General features: G+C 41.4%; 2 protein-coding genes across 7 annotated transcripts; one reads left to right on the top strand and one right to left on the bottom strand.

The window, feature by feature from the left end:
- Window positions 1-13,339: 13,339 nt before the first annotated feature.
- On the bottom strand, window positions 13,340-19,905 carry LOC100489897 (oocyte zinc finger protein XlCOF6-like). 2 transcript variants are annotated; one of them, XM_002932711.5, is made up of 4 exons: window positions 19,807-19,905; window positions 18,665-18,754; window positions 17,688-17,790; window positions 13,340-16,685 (listed from the first exon to the last, which is right to left on the bottom strand). In XM_002932711.5, exons 2-4 carry the CDS (start codon window positions 18,737-18,739, stop codon window positions 15,040-15,042), a joined length of 1,824 nt encoding a protein of 607 aa, XP_002932757.2. In that variant the 5' UTR covers window positions 18,740-18,754; window positions 19,807-19,905; the 3' UTR covers window positions 13,340-15,039. The 2 variants fall into 2 exon arrangements, with proteins under 2 accessions (XP_002932757.2, XP_012814860.1); XM_012959406.3 differs by lacking the exon at window positions 19,807-19,905 and having other exon boundaries at window positions 18,665-19,795.
- Window positions 19,906-19,967: 62 nt separating this feature from the next.
- Window positions 19,968-25,243, top strand: znf180 (zinc finger protein 180). 5 transcript variants are annotated; one of them, XM_012959250.3, is made up of 5 exons: window positions 19,968-20,055; window positions 21,184-21,273; window positions 22,077-22,209; window positions 22,927-23,004; window positions 23,906-25,243. In XM_012959250.3, the coding sequence occupies exons 2-5, from the start codon at window positions 21,247-21,249 to the stop codon at window positions 25,168-25,170; spliced, it is 1,503 nt and encodes a 500-aa protein (XP_012814704.1). In that variant the 5' UTR covers window positions 19,968-20,055; window positions 21,184-21,246; the 3' UTR covers window positions 25,171-25,243. The 5 variants fall into 5 exon arrangements, with proteins under 5 accessions (XP_012814704.1, XP_012814703.1, NP_001072533.1 ...); XM_012959249.2 differs by lacking the exon at window positions 19,968-20,055 and adding an exon at window positions 20,084-20,223 and having other exon boundaries at window positions 21,168-21,273; NM_001079065.1 differs by lacking the exon at window positions 19,968-20,055 and adding an exon at window positions 20,131-20,223.
- The last annotated feature ends 328 nt before the right edge of the window (window positions 25,244-25,571 follow it).

Genomic DNA, 25,571 nt, shown 5'->3' with positions numbered 1-25,571 from the left:
ATTATTAATCCATTTGATGCCCAATATGCATATGTTTGCTAAAATTTGTGGTGTGTGGGGGCCCCAAAATGAAAATGGCATCTGTCAAATTGTATCTGCGGTGTGTGTGACACCTACACAGGGTCGGACTGAGCAGCTGGGAAATCGGGAAAATACCTGGTGGGCCCCAGCGGCCCAGACCCGACCCTATTGCCGCTTCCTCTGGCCTCGGAGGACATCGGACAGGGGCCCCTGTGGGGGGGGGGGGGGTGCGGGGCCCATGGGGCGGCAGCCCCGGTGGGCCCTGCACCTACAAAGCCTGCCTCAAAAGCCTCACTTAGCTGACTCACCATGTGCTTTCCCCACAGCCCGAGAGGAATTGAATAGAAGAGGGGATAATGATATTTAATAACACCTTATACAAGGTATTACATCAGTCAAAATTAAGACTATAAAGGGGTTGGTCACCTTTAAATTAACTTTTAGCATGACACAGACATTGATATTCTGAAAAATATATGTGTTGTGGTATATACAATACCAAATCCTCAGCGCTAACGATCCCAAAAAAAATTTTCAGTGAACTGTGAAAATCTGATCTTGCAGCTCCTCGAAACAACCCCCTTGACTAGGTCCAGAATACTTGCATGAACATATAACAGGAGCGCATGTGTATAAAGAAACAAAAACAAATAATCAAATTTTGCACTATTATTTGTTTTTTGTTTCTTTATACACATGCGCTCCTGTTATACAGTGGAGGAAATAATTATTTGACCCCTCACTGATTTTGTAAGTTTGTCCAATGACAAAGAAATGAAAAGTCTCAGAACAGTATCATTTCAATGGTAGGTTTATTTTAACAGTGGCAGATAGCACATCAAAAGGAAAATCGAAAAAATAACTTTAAATAAAAGATAGCAACTGATTTGCATTTCATTGAGTGAAATAAGTTTTTGAACCCCTACCAACCATTAAGAGTTCTGGCTCCCACAGAGTGGTTAGACACTTCTACTCAATTAGTCAACCTCATTAAGGACACCTGTCTTAACTAGTCACCTGTATAAAAGACACCTGTCCACAGAATCAATCAATCAAGCAGACTCCAAACTCTCCAACATGGGAAAGACCAAAGAGCTGTCCAAGGATGTCAGAGACAAAATTGTAGACCTGCACAAGGCTGGAATGGGCTACAAAACCATTAGCAAGAAGCTGGGAGAGAAGGTGACAACTGTTGGTGCGATTGTTCGAAAATGGAAGGAGCACAAAATGACCATCAATCGACCTCGCTCTGGGGCTCCACGCAAGATCTCACCTCGTGGGGTGTCAATGATTCTGAGAAAGGTGAAAAAGCATCCTAGAACTACACGGGAGGAGTTAGTTAATGACCTCAAATTAGCAGGGACCACAGTCACCAAGAAAACCATTGGAAACACATTACACCGCAATGGATTAAAATCCTGCAGGGCTCGCAAGGTCCCCCTGCTCAAGAAGGCACATGTGCAGGCCCGTCTGAAGTTTGCCAATGAACACCTGAATGATTCTGTGAGTGACTGGGAGAAGGTGCTGTGGTCTGATGAGACCAAAATAGAGCTCTTTGGCATTAACTCAACTCGCTGTGTTTGGAGGAAGAAAAATGCTGCCTATGACCCCCAAAACACCGTCCCCACCGTCAAGCATGGGGGTGGAAACATTTTGCTTTGGGGGTGTTTTTCTGCTAAGGGCACAGGACAACTTATTTGCATTAACGGGAAAATGGACGGAGCCATGTATCGTGAAATCCTGAACGACAACCTCCTTCCCTCTGCCAAGAAACTGAAAATGGGTCGTGGATGGGTGTTCCAGCACGACAATGACCCAAAACATACAGCAAAGGCAACAAAGGAGTGGCTCAAGAAGAAGCACATTAAGGTCATGGAGTGGCCTAGTCAGTCTCCGGACCTTAATCCAATAGAAAACCTATGGAGGGAGCTCAAGCTCAGAGTTGCACAGAGACAGCCTCGAAACCTTAGGGATTTAGAGATGATCTGCAAAGAGGAGTGGGACCAACATTCCTACTAAAATGTGCGCAAACTTGGTCATCAATTACAAGAAACGTTTGACCTCTGTGCTTGCAAACAAGGGTTTTTCCACTAAGTATTAAGTCTTTTTTTGTTAGAGGGTTCAAAAACTTATTTCACTCAATGAAATGCAAATCAGTTGCTATCTTTTATTTAAAGTTATTTTTTCGATTTTCCTTTTGATGTGCTATCTGCCACTGTTAAAATAAACCTACCATTGAAATGATACTGTTCTGAGACTTTTCATTTCTTTGTCATTGGACAAACTTACAAAATCAGTGAGGGGTCAAATAATTATTTCCTCCACTGTATGTTCATGCATTGATATTCTGAAATAATTTGCAATTTCATTTATTTTCTGTGCTTTTTCAGTTATTTAGCTTTTTGTTCAGCAGCTCTCCTGTTTGGAATTTTAGAAGCTATCTGGTTGCTGGGGTCTTCTTTACCTTAGTAACCAAGCAGAAGGTTAAATGAGAGACAGGAATATGAATAGGACGTAGAGGGTTTCCTTTAATAAGCAGATGAACATTAAAGTCCAGAGTATACAGAGGGGGTCGATGGAGACTTTAATGTAATTTGCTTTGGTCTTAGTCGCTGGCTAAAAATCAGCAATTAGGACTTCCGGGGGGGCGGACCCAGTAGATGGCCGCGTTTTAAGAGAGCTCCTAAACCAGGGCCAATAACGCTCGTTATATCCCCTATCTGAGCGCAATAATAATTCAAACTAAAAAGCCTGGCGAGAGGATAAAGAGGGGTAAGGGCAAATACCACCACCCAGCTCTTCCCTCCCTTGCTACCCCGGAGAATAGTGCACCCACCTCGCTGACCCGGACCGGACGCAGCCGCGCCAAAGCACCACAGAACCTGACTAAATACAGCAGGACAGAACGGTGACAGGCCGACAAGCATCGCTAAACCCTACCTTCAAAAGCAGTAAGTCCGGCCACGGGAAGGCGATAAGATTGGGACAGCAGCAAAAACCGAAAGACAGGAAGTACAGGCCAAACGCTTTCATAACTGACTGCGCAACAAAACTGCAAGCGCCATTTGCATTAATCACCCAGCAGAACCCCCGATCTGCCTGTGCCAAAGACATAATAAGCCACTGTGACTAATGTGCAAAAAGGTCATTAATCTTACAAAACCCACACGCGCAATAAGTCACAGCTATACCCAGCACTAAGTCTGCCCCACGCAGTTAAACCAGCATAGAGACATCACAAAAACGCTGGCTATAACATTATACCCCAGGCAGCTACATATCCCACTGGAAACAGGCACAAAACCCACATCTGCCTAAAATAAATCCAAACAGGATAAACATAGACTGAGACTCTGTACCCTGAACAAATCCTGACATAAGGCCCAAAATAGTACCACAGTAGAACTGAAACAACAACTCAACCAACCACTGGTAGGAAACCTGAGCCTACCTACTCTGAGATAAGAAAATCTACTACTATACTCAAGTGTGCTAAAACATTACTCTCTATTAAAAGAAAAACTTTACTTTTCCGAATGGAAACAACCACAAAAACAAGACAAATGTAAAAACCCAGGAACTCTAATTGCCTAACCAGAGGGGACACATCTACCAGACAAGAATAAATCTAACCCAGCTTAACCTAAATACGAAACAACTCTACATACCTACCTACCCTTTTCTTGCCAAAACATTTCAGCCCACCAGGAATGGAAAAATACCTGGGTCCTACTACCACAATGCCACAAAGACAACCAAAGCAAAAAACAAAAGAAAAGAAAACAACACAAGAGCCAGAACAGATGGATACAGATACCACTACAAGTAACCAACAACCACAAACTACCCAGGCTCAAGATCTAGCACAGTTACTTGGCCCACTCCTGGACCAAAAACTTGCGAGCATAAAAGAGTCGATGACAGAAATTCTACAACAAGTTACCAATCAAACACAAAGAATGACTGAGGCCGAAGCACGAATCTCTACACTAGAAGACGAACTCGACAAAGCCCAGAAATCAATAGATCTACAACAGCGCGAGATCACCATAATGGCAGACAAACTGGACGATCTAGAAAACAGGAGCAGACGAAATAATTTACGGCTGGTAGGAATTCCAGAATCCATAAAAGGGCCAGACCTCGAGCAACTTCTAACCACAGAACTCCCAAAAATGCTCAAAATGGAAGAGCCACATCTCCACTACTTAATAGAGAGACACCACAGAATCGGACCCCCACCACCTAAAGACTCAAACAGACCAAGACAAGTGATCTTCAAACTACTCAACTACACTGACAAAATGAACATTCTAGCAGCATATAGGAAAATCAAAGACCTTAACTATCAAGGGCAACGAATTCTACTCTTTCAAGACTTTTCAGCCGCTGTAACAGCGAAACGCAAAGAATTCGCACCAGTATGTAGACTCCTATATGCTTCAGGACACAGATTTTCCTTATTATTTCCTGCAAAACTCAAGATAGTGGACAGAACCAACGGAAGAAACATCTTTATCGAAAATCCCAAACAAGCCATGGAATATTACAAAACAACAACTTTAAGAGAAGACGAACAAAACCAGACAACCTGAAACAACAAAAACTAACTGGTCATAAAGCAACATGACTACCATCATTCTAGCGACGACCTGGAAAATCAAAACCTCCCTCGACATAGAACTTTTTACATAACAATACAACTAACAAAAACTTCATCAAGGACTGGTCGGAACCTTAACCGACAATCCTGAACCAGATACTCCCCCTCCACCCCTACCCATTCCTTCCTATCCCCCACCTCCCCTCCCTCCCATCTATCTCCTCCCCCTTCTCAAGCTGTGCTAGCTTCAACGTCCCCTCCCCTCCTTAAAACTATTGTTCATAATGTTTATATAGAAAGAATAGGCAATTAGAAATGCATCTTTTATTTTATTTTTTTTCCTTACTTGTGTAACATAATGATTCTGTTTATGATTATTAAGATACAAATACAGCTACAGTTAATTACATTTGCTCATACCTCTAGTAAGATAACTCACTATAAACAAACCATCCCCTGGCCTTGTGGGAACAAACACCGGAGTGGTAAGCCTGCTCGCTGGGACAGGCTAACCCCCCAAACAACCTATACTGCTCGCTGGGACAGGCTAACCCCCCAAACAACCTATACAATCGCAACTAAATACCCAAAGAAGGGCATAGGGTAAAACCTTGCCCCTTCCCATCACTTAGATGGCAATTACCACTGAAACATCCAATATGCCAGCCCAAAATATTACTGAATTTAAGGTACTTTCCTGGAATGTAGGTGGTCTGAACACCCCAATCAAAAGGAAAAAAGTACTAGATCGATTACGCAGGGAAAAAGCCCAAGTTATCCTCTTACAGGAAACTCACTGGCGCCGAAAAGATAAGCAAACACTTAAAGATAAATGGTTACAAATTGTACAAGAAGCATCTTACAAAACTAAATCTAGAGGGGAAGCAATATTACTAAGCAAAGACCTACCATGTACCCTCTCAAAAACCTATAAAGACAAAAATGGCCGCTACCTAATAGTAGATCTAGAGATATATGGTGTCAAATATACAATAGTTAACATATACGCGCCTAATAATGAAAACAAATCTTTCTTTACAGGTGTAATACAAAAGATTGACTCCTGGGGGACCACCAATATCATACTAGGAGGTGACATGAACGTGATTTGGGATGACTTCATGGACAAATCAGGTAAAGCCACCACATACTCCAAAAACAGAGCAAGACCCTTACATAACCTATGTGACATCCTACAACTACATGATACATACCGATACTTACATCCAATAGCCAAAGATTATACATTCTACTCAGGAGTACATAAATCCCACTCGAGAATAGACTACATTTTCGTTTCCCGGGCATTGTTGCCGGCAGTTTCAACAGCCAACATAGGAAATATTGATATATCAGATCACGCCCAAATTTCCATTAAGTTAAAACTACAGACACCCCAACCACGCTCATACAACTGGAGATTCCCGACATACCTGTGTTCCAATGGAGATTTTCAAACATATCTAAAATCTAGTTGGGCAAACTATATTGACGACAATATTACCCATTGGGACAACCCACAGCTACTTTGGGCAGCGGCAAAACCGGTCCTAAGAGGTCACATAACCTCATATATAATTAGACAAAAAAAACAATACAATGAAAAATATAACCTTCTGCATAAGCAACTAACGACACACTACACAGCTTTCAAACTTACTAATTCACAAGAAGACAAAAACAAATACACAGACACAAAACAGCTTTTTGATACTTTATTGACGGAGAAAGCATATCAAACATTGAGCTACACAACACATAAATTTTACAGACATGGAAATAAATCAGGAAAACTCTTAGCACTTTTAGCGAAAAGACAGACAAGAAACACATTCATTCAAAAACTTAAATCATCAGATGGATGGACACAAGACCCAAATCAAATCATAAATATCATCACCGAACACTTTAAAAAACTATATCAAACAGTAGAGGACAACCCCCAGGACGGCTTGCAATTCTTGCGAGAAGCTGGACTTCATAAACTCTCAGTACAAGACCGCGACATCCTTGACGCACCTATAACAAAATCAGAAATATTAGAAACAATCAAAAAACTAAAAAACAATAAAACGCCAGGACCAGACGGCCTCCCAGCCGAATTTTACAAACAACTAGCCCCTGATATAACCCCAACATTAGAAACACTCTACAACGAAACTCTACAGGGACACCCACTATGGCATGAAGCCAATGTTGCCAGAATCATATTAATCCCCAAAGAAGGTAGAGACATAACAGAACCAAGTTCATATAGACCTATTTCGCTATTAAATCAAGACATAAAAATAATATCTAAAATAATGGCTGACAGACTACAACAGATTTTACCAAAAATACTTACCGAGCAACAAACTGGATTCCTTAGACAACGTCACGCCGTCCAAGCCCTCAGGAAAATACTAGCAGTAGTTTACCAAAGCAACCTAGAGAATAGGAAACAAGAAATGTTAATAAACTTAGACGCGGACAAAGCGTTTGATAGGATTTCACATGCACACCTACGTCGCTTATTAAAATTCCAACACTTCGGTATACAAACACTTAATCTATATAAAAACCTATACAACTCACCCACCACATACATAACAGTCAATAACTGCAACTCAAGTAGGTTTACCATCGGCAGAGGAACGCGACAAGGCTGCCCTCTATCCCCTCTCCTGTTTAACCTAGCCATAGATCCCCTACTAAGACATATACTAAACTCACCCGATCTGAAAGGAATCCACATAGACCAAACGACCCTTAAAGTGACAGCATTTGCAGACGATATCCTATTATTTCTCAGCCAACCCCAAACAGAAACGTCCATAATCTTGAAGATAATACAAAGATTTGGAAAAGTAGCAGGATTCCAAATAAACCTGGACAAATCAGAAGCACTACAACTCACGCAACCGACACCCACACCATGGCCCACACATTTCCCCTTTAAAAAGGCCAAACAAAACATTAAATATCTAGGTATAACTATACCCTCAAATCATAGGAAAACATATATGCTAAATATAAGGAAAACAATAGACATTCTACAACAAGAAACACAAGAATGGAAACACGCCAATCTAACCTTCTCCGGCAAAATACATTTCATAAAAATGTTCCTTTTTCCAAAACTGCTATATCCCATGCAAATGTTACCATACTACATAAAAGCAACAGACTTAAAACGACTGAACAATATTCTTAGAACCTTTATCTGGAATAAAAACCGCTCCAGAATAAGTCTAACTAAACTGGAACAGCCTAAACACCTAGGGGGACTCAACCTCCCAAACATTAAAGAATATAACGAAGCAACACTCCTTAGATATGTAGGAGACTGGCTATTAAACAGGGACCACTATACAACAACATCACTAGATCAATATCTAACGGGGGACTATTCTATTAATTATCTTTTACACACACCCTCAATACAACTCCCACACACCGCACGAAACAACCCTCTATTCATAGATACTCATAAAGCATGGTACTCCGTGAAACGAAGACATGATATATCACTCAACATCTCACCATACTTGTCATGGATAGGAAACAAAAATTTTCCCGCAGGTATCCACAATACCACACTGCTTCAATGGAGCAGAAACGGACTACATAATATCTACTACTTACAGGGAAAAGACCTAAAAATAATATCGCAGGCCGAAATGACCAGAAAATATCCATTTACAACCCCACACATATACCTCCATATGCAAATAGCCCACTACGCAACTCACATCACAAAACAACTAACAGACGGAGACAAAAATAATCCAATCAACCAAATCTGGAAAGACAGGAAAACAATGCAAAACACATCAGCTATATACAAAACCATTAGAACCTTAACCAACCCAGACAACGAAAAATCACATACCTTTAAATGGACAAATGACATCCCCAACACGAACACATCCGACATTCTAAAACTACATACGGAGGCAATGAAGCTGATCCCTGTTAGCAAATACCAAGACATGTCACTACAAATACTCCACAATTCCTATCTCACACCAGAAAGAAGACATAAAATCGGCAATTTACCCTCAGACAAATGCCTCAGATGCCGCTCTCCAAAAGCTAATTTAATACATAACCTATGGTCATGTCCCAAAACGCAAATTTTTTGGAAAGAAATAGCTTCATATTGGACACAGGTAACCGGAAAACCTCTTCAAATAAAATTAGAATGGGCACTGTTCAGCACAACTAAGATCTATACACACCTAACGAAACCTGAAAAAATGTTGGCGGGGAGACTGTCGGCGGCAGCCCGGAAAACAATACTTCACCAGTGGCTAACAACTGACACTCCATCCACAACACTAGCAAAACAAAAACTACACCAAATCTTTTACATGGATTGGTTGGAGGCAACAACCAGAAAAGAACAAAATGCCGCAAAATTCTTCGACACATGGCTTATTTATATATCCTCCTTATCCCAAACAATCAGACACCTCATAGTCAACACATTTAGACAAACCACATGGTATGATATGGAAACACTCAGAGAACACCCACTTATAGTTGAAGCATCCCAATATCTCCAAAATATACAAAACCAGGAACTTGACCAACAAAACTACGGATCCCCCAGGAGTCAACAAATAAACAGAATGCTGGCAACATGTTATCAGTGAAAACCTATTCCCACAAGGCCCAGGAAAATACAAGGTATGAGCTGAAAGTTAAAGTTCAAAAAATTTATTACAAATGTTAAACCAGATATTATCCATTAATACATATTGATTATAAGACGCAAATGTAAGACAAAAACGATAACAAAATTGTAACTGATATGTATGATGACGCAAAATAAAAACAAAGTTTAAAAAAAAAAAAAAAAAAAAAAATCAGCAATTAGTATTTTGTGAGTATGTTGTTTGCAGGCAAAAACCCTTTTGGTAGCTATGGGTAACTGGATCTGGAGAACACCTTTTGCCTCTTTTAACATTGAAGGAGAAGGAAAGGTTAAATCACTGGGGGAGCCTATGATTAAGTGCTGGGTAAGCATGAAAAGCCTTAGGCTATCTATATGGGGATTAAATATAATGGATTAAAATAAACAAACATTTTTCAACTATTTTTTGAGTTGTACAGGAGTTTATAATTCATATAAATTACTGGGATGCCAAATGTTAGGCACCCCCAGTGATTGTCATAACTCATCTGATTCCCTGGGCCGGTGCTTCTGTTAGCAGAAACTGCCCCAGCCGGGGTATATCTGAAGAACTTCTTTGCCGCAATCTTCCTTCCTCTTCTGTCTGGTGCAGGTGTAGAGTAAAAAAGCTTGCTTTTCCTTTCTAAGTTCGGCTTTTACTCTACTGCGCCTGCGCCGGAAACACTGGAACGAAAAGAAGATGGAATAATCTGAAGATGATGGCGGTGAGGATCTTCTGCAGAAATACCCTGGGCCTGTGCAGTTTCTAGTGAACAGGAGCACCGGCCCAGGGTAAGCGATTTGAATCACTTGCCCACCTAGGTATTGTGAGAAGTTTTGCGCAAATAGCATATATTTAATGTTAATGCCTTTAATAGTAAGCTATTATTTCCTTATCATAGTAAGCTACTACTAGCTTTTATAGTAAGATACTACTCGCTTATCATAGCAACCTATCATAGTAAGCTACTACTAGCTTTTATAGTAAGCTACTACTCACTTATCATAGTAACCTATGGGAAAGATGTGGCCTGAACCACACGTAGTAGGGACATACAGAACTCTCAATCGGCACTTCAATGGGGGACGGTGAGGGGCATTATTTCTGTTTGGTCAGTTTTTTCCTATAACCTACGCAAGTGTTATCAAAACTGGGCAAATTTGCCCATGGGTAGTAACCCATAGCAACCAATCAGTGATTGCCTTTTTTCAGCCAGCTGCAGGTAAAATAATACATGCAACAATAGATATATAGATATGCACTGGGGTTCATTTAGAGGGGTTGAACTTAATGGACTTTGGTCTTTTTTCAACCCAAATTAACTATGTAACTGTGCCAACAGATTTTTCTTTTTCAACATTTTATTCTTACAGAAAAAACATAATGTTCCTGCCAGCTCTGAAGAACTAAACAAATGTCATAGTCAAGAGTCCTTCCAAAATCTCTATGAAAATTTGAAACCAGGAAGTGGGAAAAAGTGGAAAAATATGCTACAGTTCCTTATAAGATCAGTTTTTTCCATTGTGTTGAAGTTCTTAAAGGTACTAGATAAATGCATACGGAAACACAGCCATATAATATTTATTTTCGTTACAAAACTGAGTGTATATATAGAAGCATACTTTCATTTTCTGAATAGAATATATAGTACATAGATGGAAAACAGAGAATTATATTTTGCAGGAGGTGCAGATTCAGTACATGACGTCAAACTGACACTCCGGCCCCAAAGAATTTACTAGCATAAAGAACGTGAGTAGAACTAGCAACAGTAAATTGAAAGGCCAACAAAGTTAAAAACACAGGGAGCCAAGTTGTCAGGAACTTTTTGACCCAGATTTTACTGGAGGTGGGGGGGGGGACAGCAGCAGCATTTTTCTTCAGCTTCCAGGTGGCAGGGGGCATAGAACATCCGAGAAAGAGAAACATGGTGCCACTGTACTCCCCATCAAAGAACCCCAAGTTTCCAAGGCTCCCGAGCTTTAGTCCACCTCACCCATTATTTTCAGGCTCAAATAAATACATAACACTGACAACAGTATCCCCATGTAATATGCCTTAATTTTTATGGTGTGAATCAGGGGTCTTGGGGTGTGCTGAACTGGGCAACCTCTGGTCCCAATTACCTGTGATCCCAACTCCATGATAACAGCTTTGCGAATCCCATGAAGCTTTCTACTGATCTCGAAAAGGACCAAAGTACTTAAAAGCTCCATACTAAGCGGCAGGGGATGTCCCCACTTAGGTGGGTGTAAGAGGAGTGGGTGTAAATGGTAGTATTCAATGGCAGTTGGCAATTAGTCTTTATTTTATCTTCCGGTTTCCCAGCTGAGGCTTGAAACTGCCATACAGCAATGTGATAAGCAATAAGCAAAATGATAAAATTCAAGTTTAAAATGCTCTGGGGGAGTTTGGGGGTGACTGACTTTCTATTTCTAAAGTGAAAAAGGCATAATAGGAAGGATGGCATTTAAAGCCATACATATAAAGGCTGATGTATCTTCTATGTAAAGTGCAGCAGAATATGCTATATATATATATATATATATATATATATACAGTATATACAGGTATAGGACCCATTATCCAGAATGCTCGGGACCAAGGGTATTCCGGATAAGGGGTCTTTCTGTAATTTGAGTCTAATAAAAAATCAATAAAACATTAATTAAACCCAATAGGATTGTTTTGCATCCAATAAGGATTAATTATATCTTAGCTGGGATCAGTTACAAGGTTCTGTTTTATTTCTACATAGAAAAAGGAAATCAGTTTTAAAATTCTGAATTATTTGATTAAAATGGAGTCTATGGGAGGCGGGCATTCCGTAATTTGGAGCTTTCTGGATAACGGGTTTCCGGATAAGGGGTCCGATACCTGTACATATAAATATATATGATAAAACAATTGAAAATAACTAACACTAAAAAGCTCATCTAAAGAGGAATTTACCTTTAAATATTAATGAAATAACCTAAAAAAATACCTGATTGTACAGGTATGGGATCCCTTATCCGAAAACCTGTTATCCAGAAAGTTCCTTTATCTCTGTAATAATAAAGCAGTACCTTGTACTTGATCCCAACTAAGATATAATGAATTCTTATTGGGGGCAAAACAAGCCTATTGGGTTTATTTAATATTTAAATGATTTTTAACAAACTTAAGTTCTAGAGATCCAAATTACAAAAAGATCCCTTATCCGGAAAACCCCAGGTCCCGATCATTCTGGATAACATGTCCCATACCTGTAGTAACTGATCATACCTACTGTGCAGGCTAGATCAGAGGTGTCTAAATTTTGGGGGTTTGGTGGCAGAAACCAGTGCATTAGCAGTCGCTATGATAGTCAGCCCATTCCAAGACCAATGAGTAGGAGAGAAGAATAATTATGTAAATAAATTGGTGTTTGTAAAGTATTTTGGCTATCATAGAACTGCAAGCAAGAACCTCTACAGGGCCGCAGGTTACCGATCCTGTGCATATAGCAGCATTCAAGTTAATATGTAAAGCTGTAAGGCTAGTGCCACATGGGGCAGATTCTCCGCCTGAAGAAAATTGCAGGCTATCAATGTGCCCCTAGGCTTCTGGGTGCAAGTCCTGGTGTTTGGATCATCATAAAATAGCGTGCCACTGCCCTACAGAGCTTACTCTTACCGACGGTGCCAATCATGTTTACAATTTCTCTAAAGCTCAACTCAATCCATCTTTTCCATATATTCACCTTCAGACTCCCTGAGGCACAGCTTTATTTGTAGTGCCTCTCACCATTCTGCTTTGTATGTAATGTTGTCTTATACATCTCCAGGGATGTACTAAAGTTGGAAATCATTTGGGGCTCACCAAATTTCATTTCAATTGCATTTTTTAAAAAAAAATGTATATAATTTTTATAATTTTCATTATTAAGGTGGAATACAACTCTCAACCTCATCCTCCCCTCTGTCTCCAATTTTTTTTAAATGTTTTAAACCATATAATTTTATGCTCAAAACAAACAGATTTTGATGTGCAGGATTCAAAGCATAGGATTATTTTCTAATACAGGAAAGATCCATTTTCATGAAATTTTATTAAAATTCAAGTGGATTTGTTTTTAACTTGGCCTGGAAAGGGGTTTAACAGGCATCCTGGACATAACTGCTGACATCCTTAGCAGGCCCATCTCATTGGTTGTATGGAACATGCAATTTTGTCCAGTCTCTCTCTCTTCTGCGCTCTGCCCTGTGGCAGTCAATGAATACACCAATTCCACAACAACAGCTTAGTTTAAATAGCAAGCAAAATTCATCCATATTGCCTAATGCTTTCTGCTTCTCTTCTCTACAGTAATGAAAGCAGTGAAGCAAAAGAAAGCCTAGGTCTTTAAGAAACAGCATCACACCAGTTCAAACTTGCAACTTTAAAATTCAACTCACATTTTGATGCTCAAACTCTAAGCCCAGTGCCACATGGGGCTGATTCTCAGCCTGCGTATGAAAGTAGGCATAGAATCTACCAATCCGCTTGCCTGTGTCTGCACTCACAGGCAATACGTTGGGCTGGGTGTAGACCCACGGAGTGGATTTTGGGACATAAGTATCCATATTCACACAGAAATCCAGGCCGACACAGTGCCTGCGAGTGCAGATACAGACAGAACTGGCTGATTTTCAGCCTGCGTTTATAAACAAAGCATGAATGAGCCCCATGTAGCAGTAGCCTTAAGCAGATACAAAATCACACCAACATAAAATAACTAAATTAAGGAGGGGAGTGCTCAGAAATGTTCGTTGAGGCACAGAAAAGAAAACCACAGTACTTGTTAAACAACAGAACAGAGACCTGTTATGTGTGCTAATTGCTTTGGGTTAGGCATCAATGGCAACCAATCAGTTCTTTTCTTTCAAGTTCTAGCAGACCAGTCAAAACAACTTACTGACCGATTATTATGAATCATCTATGCTAGTAACTTAGCCCCCTGATATTAAACACTGCAGAAAATAGCACAACCTTAAAGAAAGGAATACAGTGCTTTACTCACTATGAGAACACTTGTTCTTTGGCTTTTCTATGAAATTCCTCTAAACATTTTCCTTTACCTCTTAGTATTATCTAGCAACATCTGTTTCCAAGACTTTGTAATAAAACCTATGTAACCTCTCTGCTTCAATATATTACTGTCTCATCTTCCCTCTTGCCTTACTTCACCCTATTCTATTGTCTCCTTGGAGTTTTGGCTTCTAATGCACCCTGTTTGTAGTCCTATCGCTCTTATATGATCTGCTCGGTACACACAAACAACCAAATGCACAGACAAAGTGTCCAGAAGAATACATTCGTACATACTGAAGCTGCAAGGCTGTCCATAAATACACTCTCACAATCTTTTTTTTATAAATTATTTAACATTTTGGGTTTTGAACACTGTCACCAAAGTGCAATTTTCCATCCTGTTAAAGGTGGATTTATTCCAGTACAACAAAGTCTTGATAATACTTGAGCAAGGGAAAGTTTCCCTTGAAAATATAAAAATACTATGAATGTTTATGTGTCTGGGCCAACCATATGTATGGAGAAGAATGAAGGCTTATCAGTAGAGTTGTCTCCATGAACATTCCCCTTCCCTTGGCCTCCGTAGGTCTGGTGGGTGTTGGAACACTTGTTAAATGTGGACAAGTCTACCCAGTTCTACCAAACGTCAAGAGCTCTGCTTCCCAACACTTGCACTCGGCACTTACTTTGCACCTCATCCTCACATTTTGTCATTTGCCAGTTTTATGACTCTGTATTAGTGACCACTTCTAAATTTCCACAGCCAGCTTTCTCAGTGATGTTATTGACTAACGAATCTCCTCTCCTATGAATTTTCTGGTGTTTGATAAGTGTTGAGCAATCGGTAAAACTCCGGCCACAGTCATTACATGTATATGGTTTCTCCCCCGTATGGATCCTCTGGTGTTTAACCAGCGTTGAACTATCGGTGAAGCATTTCCCACAAACCTTACATGAATATGGCCTCTCGCCTGTATGAATTCTTTGGTGTTTGATGAGTGTTGAGTTGTCGATAAAGCTTTTTCCACAGTAGTTGCATACAAAAGGTCTCTCCCCTGTATGTATTCTCTGGTGCTTGACCAAGGTTGAACTATCCGTAAAGCTTTTACCGCATTCGGTGCATGGAAATGGTTTCTCACCGGTATGGAATCGCTGGTGAACAACTAGGTGTGAGTTGCAAGAGAAAGATTTTCCGCAGTCGGTACACGTGTATGGTTTTTCCCCAGTGTGGGTCCGCTGATGCTTAACAAGAGTAGACCTGGCAGCAAAGTTCCTACCGCAAAGTATACAGGAGAATGGTTTCTCCCCTGTATGTGTCCTCTGATGTTTAACAAGCGATGAGCTATCGATGAAACTTTTCCCGCACTGAGAGCAACCAAATGGCTTTTCGCCTGTATGGGTTCTCTGGTGTTTAACCATAGCTGACTTCTTTGTGTATCTATTTCCGCATGTCATGCATACAAATGGTTTCTCTCCTGTGTGCACTCGCTGGTGTATGACGAGTGTCGAACTGTCTGTAAAACTCTTGCCGCATTCCCGGCAGACAAAGGGCCGTTCCCCGGTGTGAGTTCTCTGGTGTACAATAAGATGTGAATTACATGAATATGTTTTCCCACACTCTTTGCATGCATATGGTTTCTCCCCAGTGTGGCTTCTCCTATGGACCACAAGGGTTGAGTTTTCTGTGAACCTTTTCCCACATTCTGTGCATTCAAAAGACTTCTCTCCTGTGTGTATTCTCTGGTGTTTGACAAGGTTTGACCGGTCAGTGAAACTTTTGCCACATTCTATACACGTGAAGGACTTTTCCCGGGTGTGGATCCTGTGATGCTTTACCAGATTAGACCTATCTGTGAAGCATTTGCCGCACACAGTACATGCAAACGGCTTTTCTCCTGTGTGGATACGTTCATGTTTTACAAGAGATGGCCGATCAGTGAAACCTTTACCACAATAGGAACATGAAAAGGGTCTTTCCCCTGCATGGATCCTCTGGTGTATAACGAGATGTGAGTTGTAGGAAAATGTCTTTCCACATACACTACACGTGTGCGGCTTCTCCACCGTGTGAGATTTCTGATGCTTGAAAAAAACTGTCCCGTCGTTAAAACTTTTTCCGCACTCGATACATAAGTAGGTGGTCACCTCCATGACCTGCCCTGTTTTGGGATCTATGGAGTTGTAAATGCTGAAGCTCCCAGCATCCATTCTACCAAATGGTACCTCTGCGGGTTCTTCTAGGTTGTAAATGTACTTTCCAGGTACCGTCTCTTCGTGTGCGTCAGGTTCGACATTTTCTTCTTCCACTGTCAATCGCAGGGAGCGGTGGGAACTGTAAGTTTCTCCTTTCTCATTTATTGAGACAAAATCTGTAACAAACAAGACATTCAGCTGAACCAGTGAAGCACTGTCCTATAAAAAGAAAGCCCAGAAGTTGTACAATTATGTAAACCTTCTGCTACTAACTTTAGACATCCTTAGCATACTTAAGAAAGTCCTTAGTCGTATAAGGTTAAAAAAACTTAATACACAGGGTTGCCGTAGCAGTTCAGTGGTACAGATGCAACCTGCCAGTGAGCCATGTTATATCATCTTGGATTCTTTGCCTTGCCCCCTGCAATTGGCATCAAAAGGATATACATAGAGTATGCCAATGGCACTTGAGCTTCATCAGTACAGCAGCCCAGACCACAATGATCATGAATATTGCTTCAACAAGGAGGGACCTGACAAGAATCCAAAAGATATGAGTTACAAATTAGAGATATACCCTAAATCTTACAAGTGCTCCTTTACTCTGGGCTGGTATAGTAATCCCTGTACATCATATCTTGCCTAATCCTTTTTTGAGGCTTTAATTGTCCCTTAAGGGTGAAGACACATGGAGCTACTAATAGCAGCTACTTTTTCATGGCTACTAAACCCCAGAAAATACCCTGCCATAGGCAATACTGAGAACTGCCTCTGCTAAAACACACGTTGAGACAATCATCAGTAAATGATCAGCATTGTCCAATTTAGTAGCCACGACATGTAGCTGCTACTAGTAGCCCCGTGTGTCTTCACCCTAAAACACTGCACAGTACGGGAATACTACACTGCTCTGTCCAAAGAGAGCATCAATAAGGCAAGATCCTTACAGTGCCCATGCTCTTGTATGAGCTCAAGTAGCAGGTGTTGGGTGACCTGTGGTGCTTATTAGGCACAAGTGGGGTAAAGAGCAGCATGTCAGTCTTTAAACAAAAGGTATTTTTTTCCACCAAACCTACTTTTTTGGCTTTATTCCCCCATGCCCATGTATCAGAAGCACTGACAGTAACCAGATCACCGATTGCCACCCATGGACTGTACAGACCCCAGTACAGCTTTACCTTCAGTGCATTCATTATCCATCATTGATAGCTTTGCCTTGTCTACTGAGGACTGGCCTTCATCTTCCAATAGGTCTTCATCTTCATAATACATGACAGGAATCTAGAGTCCAGAAATTGAAACCATTCTTAGTTTTCACTTGCTCTTTGGGTATTACACAACTACACAAAATGATAAGGTGGTGGTGATTAAGGGAATTCCTATTGCACAATTAGAGGTATCTCTTGGTACAGTCTATGAGTGACTGTAAGAAGCTGTTACTTCTGCGGCTATGGCTGTATGGCAGATTATAAAACACCATGATGACTTTGGCAGGCTGTATTGATAGAACCCGAGAACTCTGACTTCTTGCAAGAGCAAGTCTATATCTGCAAATAGATGCAGTAATACCTTCACAGAGGCTAGGGGAAACTAGAGCAAGATTAATACAATGATATACAAATGCAAAGGAAACACAGAAACTCTGCTCCTCTCAGAGCCTCCGTCTTTTTACACCATCCACACCCATTGCGCTCTCTCGTCTTAAACCTTTCTATCTCGCTGCTCCTTCCCTCTGGAACTCTATCCCTTACTCCATAGGGAAAGCTCAGCTGTTACCTTCTGGAGCACTAAAACATTATTTTGCCCAGTCCTGCGCTTAAGGGCAAATGCCCATACCTGGTGCACTCTTACCTTCCAGTTTGTGCCTGTATGTTACCCAACCACTTAGATTGTAAGTTCTACGGGGCAGGGACCTCCTTCCTACTGTGTCTCATACCACATGGTACTTATATATATATACATATATGTATTTATTGTATTTATTTATTATATCACTTGTCCTCCCTGTGTGTAATTTTGTATTCTGTAAGACTGTACAGCGCTGCGTACCCTTGTGGCGCTTTATAAATAAAGTTATACATACATACATACATACAAATGTAACTATGGGGGGCGGTCTTCTAATTTAGTTGATCATGTAGAAACATCTACCAACCTCCTCTGAATTTGTAGGCATCTGTTCATTCTCAGGGGTATGTTCTTCAGGAAGACTTGAGTCACACTCCGACATCTTGGGAGCGTGTAACTGGAGTAAGTGGATTAAACATATAAACCAATGTTGGGTTGGATGCGAAAAGTATAAGGAATACAATTCAAGCTCATTATTAATTTAATAAAACAGGTCTGGTTTGAAAAGACCCAGCCTAAAGTCAACTAAAGGCAGTACAAATTCTGGGCACACCTGTTTCACATTATAGGGTTGCTGTTCCATTTCACTTGTACAGCAGCCCAATGGATGCCCCTAGGGTAGTATATGTTATGCCACCCATTGCTCATTTATTTCTGGTTGGAGCACTGGTTTCCCAATAGCAACACAGATAATAAGCTCAGCATTTCCATAGGAGACAAGTTTCAGGCAGCACCCATAAGTGGCAATTGCTGCTCCCATAGCAGATCCTGGAAAGCAATCTGGGCTTTTTGTCTTGCCAAACCTTAGTCATAGCATGCACCATTTGGGGGGATATATATCAGGTATAGAGGGCAACTTGCCACACATATGGAATATTAAATGTCAATAATCCAGTCAAATCAGATCAGGAAGCTTTATCAGCTAACTAGAGACATGCAGCCCTGCTTTATTCAGGGGAACCCCATACATATACCAAAACCAAAAGGCATTATCAGCCAAGTTTTGTTTTTGGAAAGTAACTGTGATGCAAAGATTCAGCTGAAATACCCCTGTGCAGTTGGTCACTTTAACAAAGCCATACCATTATACAATGGCCCATTATTATTGGTTATTATCATTATGCTTTATACAAACATTTAATGGAATAGAAAGCCTAGACTGTGTATCAGAGACAGCTGGCAGCCATGTACTGGATACTCCGAGAAGCAGGAAAGGCTGCACAAAGGGGAATAGAAAGAATGGGCTGTACTTGACCACAGAGCTTGCAATCAGTCTAATTTTACACTGGTGTTTTCATAGCACGGCTGGCTGATGTGTGTCAGTATCAGCTGACTGGGTGCAATGGAAATCTAGCGCTATTGGCGCCAATAGGCGCAGCTCCCACAGCCTGAGGAGCACTGGGGACTCTTTCCTACCCATATAACCCGCTGCATTCCCCAGTCTCTTACCTGGTACAGCCTAAAGCCTTTGTGTGTAAAGGGAAGGGGGTGTGGCCATTTCCGAGCTCCGCGGTTGGCTGGTACACGCTACACGTGATGCTGCCGCGCTGAATCTTGGAAGTTGTAGTCTTAAGGCTCTTTGCTGAACGTATGGCAGGCAAGGCCGAACTGCAGGACTACATTCCCCAGCATGCAAGTCGGCATTAAGCCTCGGTAGGGGAAGTCAGTTCGTAACATCCGTTGACGTGTTGCCTCACGGTACTTGTAGTTCTTTTTTTTCCCTTTGAGCCGATAAGGCGATCGCGGTTGCCGGCGTATATGCGAACGTAGAATCTTCGCTGCAAAGGATGGTGGGAGTTTGAGTTCTCGCACGATACACCATACGGTAGCTCCTGGAAATGCCAGGACAGCCATGTCAGTGACTATGTGAGTTCCTTTCGTGGGTGCTCCCTAAGGAGAGGCCAGCACAGAAAATTCTAATGGGTCTTTATGGGCCTCCTGTGGGGGATAAGTAGTGTTCCTGCAGGTATGGTTTAAGTGCTGAACTACAGTTCCCAGTATTCCCAGGCAACCAGAGACTGAAGGGTACTGTTGGGAATAGGTCACACCTGATTGGCCAGCATCCCCTCACTTATATATCTTTAATGCACCAACAGATGTAGAGTTGTACAATAAGACTAAGGCATATACAGTAATATTTGCACTGATACAAGAAATGTAAAGGGCTAAAGTTGGACTACAACTCCCAGAACTTACAGCGAAACTGACTGCGCCAATTCTAGGATTTTTTTTTAGTAGCGATAGTGTATCATTTCATCTCTCTCCAGTGGCATTTTGTGGCTGCTCTTCATTGGGAGAGCAGACTGTCCAACCTGCAGTCCTACAACTGTTGTGGATGTACTGTGGCTTACACTAGCAGATTGTGCTCACTTCTATGGATGGGAGGGGGTTCTGGGAGTTGTAGTTCCAGGGCCACATTCTCCGCATTCCTGTAGTACCTCAACAAAAACATGTTGTCATGTGACTTTTGAATGGGGAAAATAAACCCCTAAACTAAATTCAATACCTAGTATGTAGCTGGTATCAGCCAGTGCCCAGACTTCTGCCAGGAGCTGGAATGGAAAGTTGGTCTCTGGGTACTGTGTCCTTAAAGATGATGGTTGCTGCAAGGCAGCAATTCTTCTCCCTGCGTCACTGTGTTTGATTATTTATATTGCCTGTATTCTCACTCAGGACCCTTGGATTCAGGTGGTGAATATGTATCTTCTGCAGATCAGCTAAAAGCAATCAATCCAGCACAACATTGGCTGTGTGCAAACAACACAACACATGTTGGTACTTTAAGAATAGGTATAACTGATCATGAGCAGTTGTGTTTGCTTCCAGATGTCGCACTTGATGTTTGACTGGATTTGAAGCTTGTGACGAAGGCACTGAAAAGACTTAAAGATGCAGATAAACCATTGGGGTGCAAAGGTAATGTGGTTTACTAAAGCTGGAGCTTTTAGAAGAGTGTAACAAGATGTAAGGGACCATATTATGAGCAGTGCTTGGGGTAGGATTCTGGTGCTGGCTGAGGTTAGAAAATGGAAACTCTGTTAGCTATTGCGGTTTATAACAAGTTACTGAATTAACCAATAAGGGTTTTTGGGCTATGGAGAGGGTATCATGAACAAGAACAAGAACTTAATGGGTTTAGGACTCACAAAGCAGTGAGGAGCTCAGAAATGGTTTGTGGGCTACTGAGAGTGTAGTTAGGTTGAAAAAAAGACAAATGTCCATCAAGTTCAACATTGATAAACCTATAATATAAAACCTGTCTAACTGCTAGCTGATCAGAGGAAGGCAAGACCCCCATTTGAAGCCTCTCTAATTTGCAGCAGAGGAGGAAAATTCCTTCCTGACACCAAGATGGCAATAACAACCCTCAAAAGAAAGGTATAAATGCTATAAATAAACAGAAGAGAAGGCAGCAGGGCAGTGTGTATGTTGGGCAAGGTAAATGGGTTTTGGGTAATAGCATTGGAGTCAGTATGTATAAACTGAGCGATGTAGTAGTACAGTACAGTACCCCAATTTTACATTTCCCAGGGGACAGCATTAAATTTGGAGTAAAATCTGGGAAAAATACAATGCAGCTTGCCTGTATGGGGCAGTGAAAAAAGGCGTAAATTCCGGGAAAACTTAAAATCCGGGTATGTAAAATCGGGGTTCTACTGTAGACTCATTCTTTCTGCCCCTGTCCCATGGAATACACCACTAATGCTATGTAATATTAGTTTCAGGCACCAGTTAAGTTTGAAGAAATAGCAGTGTATTTCTCCGAGGAGGAGTGGGGGTGTCTGGCAGAGTGGCAGAAACTGCTTTACGCCAATGTGATGCTGGACAACTACGAGACCCTGTGCTATCTGGGTAAGCATGGTTCTTTATCTAAACTGACATTGATTCCCCTTAACCTCTGTTTCCTAACTTCGTCTCCAGATGTTGCTGGACCACAACTCCCAGCATTGCTAGACATATAATAAAGGTTTAAAGCCCACTGGAATTTGCAGTCCAACAACAATCTGGCTACCCAAGGTTAAGAGGTTTCTAAAATAATGGCAGTGGTGGATTCCTGGCATAAAGATGACCCTTTAGATAGGGTTCAAAGTAGGTCTAGGCAGCCAAGTAACATTCCTAAGGTGCAGTTGAAGGCGAGCAAACTACAGGGGACAAAGTGTCAGAAAGGGCCAGCGGATCAAGCACCCAGGGGTGGGGGGAGTGGACATTTAAAAGCCTAAATAATTGCTTGTTTTGCAGTAATACACAGGGCTGCTGTACAGCTTCTTGATGGCAATAGCTTTATGCAGTTAAAATGTTTTCCTTTTCACCCAAGGCAAGAGAAATGCACTCTGTGCCAGCCCACTGTGTTGGGGTTCTTGTGTGCAAAGTCTTTAAATCAGTCTTGTCAAAAATCTGCACTTCTTAATGCTGTATGTGAGAGTTCCCAGAATCCTGAACAATCCGGTTGCCCTCTGGGCATAGTGTGTGCTCTTGCCAGCCGACACAACTACATTAAAATAGCCAATTACTATGCGTTAAAAGCACAAGCATTATGATATCTAATGAAACGTTTATTTCCGCACACAGGTTTCATCCATGAGATCCCAGACATCATAACCAAGATTTGGCAGGGCCGGGATCTTTATGAACTGCCTTTAAATACAAGTGAGTATTCAGATGCCCGTTGCAGCTGTGTGACCTACTAATGGGTGTGCTTACTGGGCTACAGGGTCAGAGCCATTTTAATGGTTCTATTCTATTAAGTATATGATGATCCTTTGTCGTAAGGGATGATACAGTAAGTGATTAAATCTACCTTCACAATAGCCTATGAAGTATCTATCCTCTTTTATATTTTCCTTGCAACAGAAAGTCAAGTCAGCACCCTGCCCCACAGAAAGTGATGAGTACATAGGGAATTATCTACACACAGTTACATTTCCCTTAGAAACAGCTAATAGGATTTTGAGCCTGAAAAGTTGGTCTGTAGGATTTGGCAAAACTGTGGAGGATGGCAGGCTGGTTTCCTTTTTCCTTTCAAACCTTGTAGTTAAGGACTTGTAATTGATCAAAAACCATAAAGTAATAGGTTACAAAATAATTCAACAGTCCAGAATTGCTTGCACAGGATGCATTTGGGCCAGTATAATAACAGGCTCTAGTTCTACTAACCCAAACAGATCAGTAAATGCTGCCTGCTGATTGGTTGCTTTTTGCATCTAGACCTGAAGCATATTTTCACCTGTTACTGCATTCCTATTACTGCAACAAATTATTTTAAAGGACAAGGAAAGCCACGTAATACATCATATTGGCCCTATTATGTAGTGTAGGTGGTGATGGTTGGGAGGGGATCTTTGTAGAAGATGTGTAACGTGTACATGGCTTTCCTGGTCCTTCAAGAAAAGCTTTGAGCCATGAATACCTTTTCATACAGTTCTTGTTGAACACAACTAACCTACTGCTAATTATAATCTCAGTTGCTGCCATTGCCCATGGTTTTATAAAGTAATTATAAAGAGGAACATTAATGTGATTCTTATGGGTTGAAATTATATTTCGGCAGGTCATGGATCCATCAGGATTAAGGAAGAACTGCACCATCCTTTGTACCTGGAAGATTTGGCCAATCAGCAGAGCAGTATTCATACACAATACTGGCAGATAGAGGGAGTGACCTGCAGGAAACGTTACTGTTCACCTGAGCAACTGCCTGCATATCCAAGAGAAAACAGAACTCAGGTTGTGTCTTTGCGCAATAAAACATGCAGTGATAGTCGTGCAACAGCCAATCAAGTATATGGGAATATTGGATCAGACCAGGAGGCATGGAATGAAGGGATCAATAAAAAGGCTGAATGCATGGCTGGGCTAAACTCCCACACAACTGAGAAATACTACACATGTACTGAATGTGGAAAGGGCTTTAACCGTAGCTCCCATCTTTTAAGGCACAAAAGGATCCACATAGGAGAGAGACCCTACTTCTGCGGTAAATGCGGAAAGAGTTTCATTGACAGTTCCCAGCTTGTCATACATAAGAGAACCCACACAGGGGAAAAACCATATGCTTGCAGTGACTGCGAGAAAAGCTTTATCTGTAAGTTGCACCTTGTTAGGCACCAGCGGTCCCACACTGGGGAGAGGCCGTACGTCTGCAGTAAATGTGGCAAAGGCTTTGCGCAGAGTTCAAATCTTTTAACTCACTTGAGAACTCATACAGGGGAGAAGCCATATTCCTGTGCTCAGTGTGGGAAGAGCTTTATCCGCAGGTCACATGTGATACGGCATCAGCGCATACACACTGGGGAGGGTCCTTATGGCTGCACTGAATGCGGCAAGAGCTTCACAGAAAGCTCAGCTCTTCTTAAACACCAGAGAACCCATACAGGGGAGAAACCATATGCGTGCACTCAGTGTCCAAAGAGCTTTATGGACAAGTCCGCCCTCGCAAATCACCAGAGAACACACACTGGGGAGAGACCTTATCCATGCAGGGACTGTGGGAAAAGTTTCTCTCACAGTTCAGCCCTTGTGAAGCATCAGAGAATCCACACTGGAGAAAAGCCATACGCCTGCGGCAAATGTGAAAAGAGTTTCTCCCAGACGTCGGCTCTTGTAAACCATCAGAGAACCCATACTGGGGAGAAACCCTTTGCTTGCACGGACTGTGGCAAGTGTTTCACTCAGACTTCCTCTCTTGTGAAGCATCAGAGAACTCACACTGGGGAGAGACCGTATACTTGCAGCGAGTGTGGGAAAAGCTTCACTTACAGCTCAGTACTTGTCAAGCACCAGAGAACCCACAAAAAAGAGTGGTTGGGTACCTAGGGCTGTCACATCTACTGTATAACTTTAGCTTCATTATTCATTAAATGTAGCCATTCGTGTGTTAAACCCAAAATGGTTCTTAAATTGTCAGTTTTATTTATACCTTTATGTCCAGGCTGTGACAGTGTTCCTTTAAGAAGGTATTATAGCAACACATGATTTCTTCATGGTGCTTTCGAAGCCCATAACACTTACTTGGTTGCCTTAACTTGGCGAGACTACAGATACATCTTATTCCAAATACATCATATTTCCAAATGGCACTTACACACCAATGCACTGTGCAAAATCTTGTGAATTTTTGAAAGGAGATGAAAAGGCATTTTGGCATTTTATTGCCAATAGATTCGCCACATTAGTGCCACCTAGAACAATATATTTATTCTGCAGAAAGCTTTACC

This window comes from Xenopus tropicalis, chromosome 3 (genome assembly GCF_000004195.4).
Source record: "Xenopus tropicalis strain Nigerian chromosome 3, UCB_Xtro_10.0, whole genome shotgun sequence".
In the NCBI taxonomy this organism is placed as follows: Eukaryota; Metazoa; Chordata; class Amphibia; order Anura; family Pipidae; genus Xenopus; species Xenopus tropicalis.
Note: the sequence above shows the minus strand (reverse complement) of the source record. Positions and strands in the feature narration are given on the sequence as shown.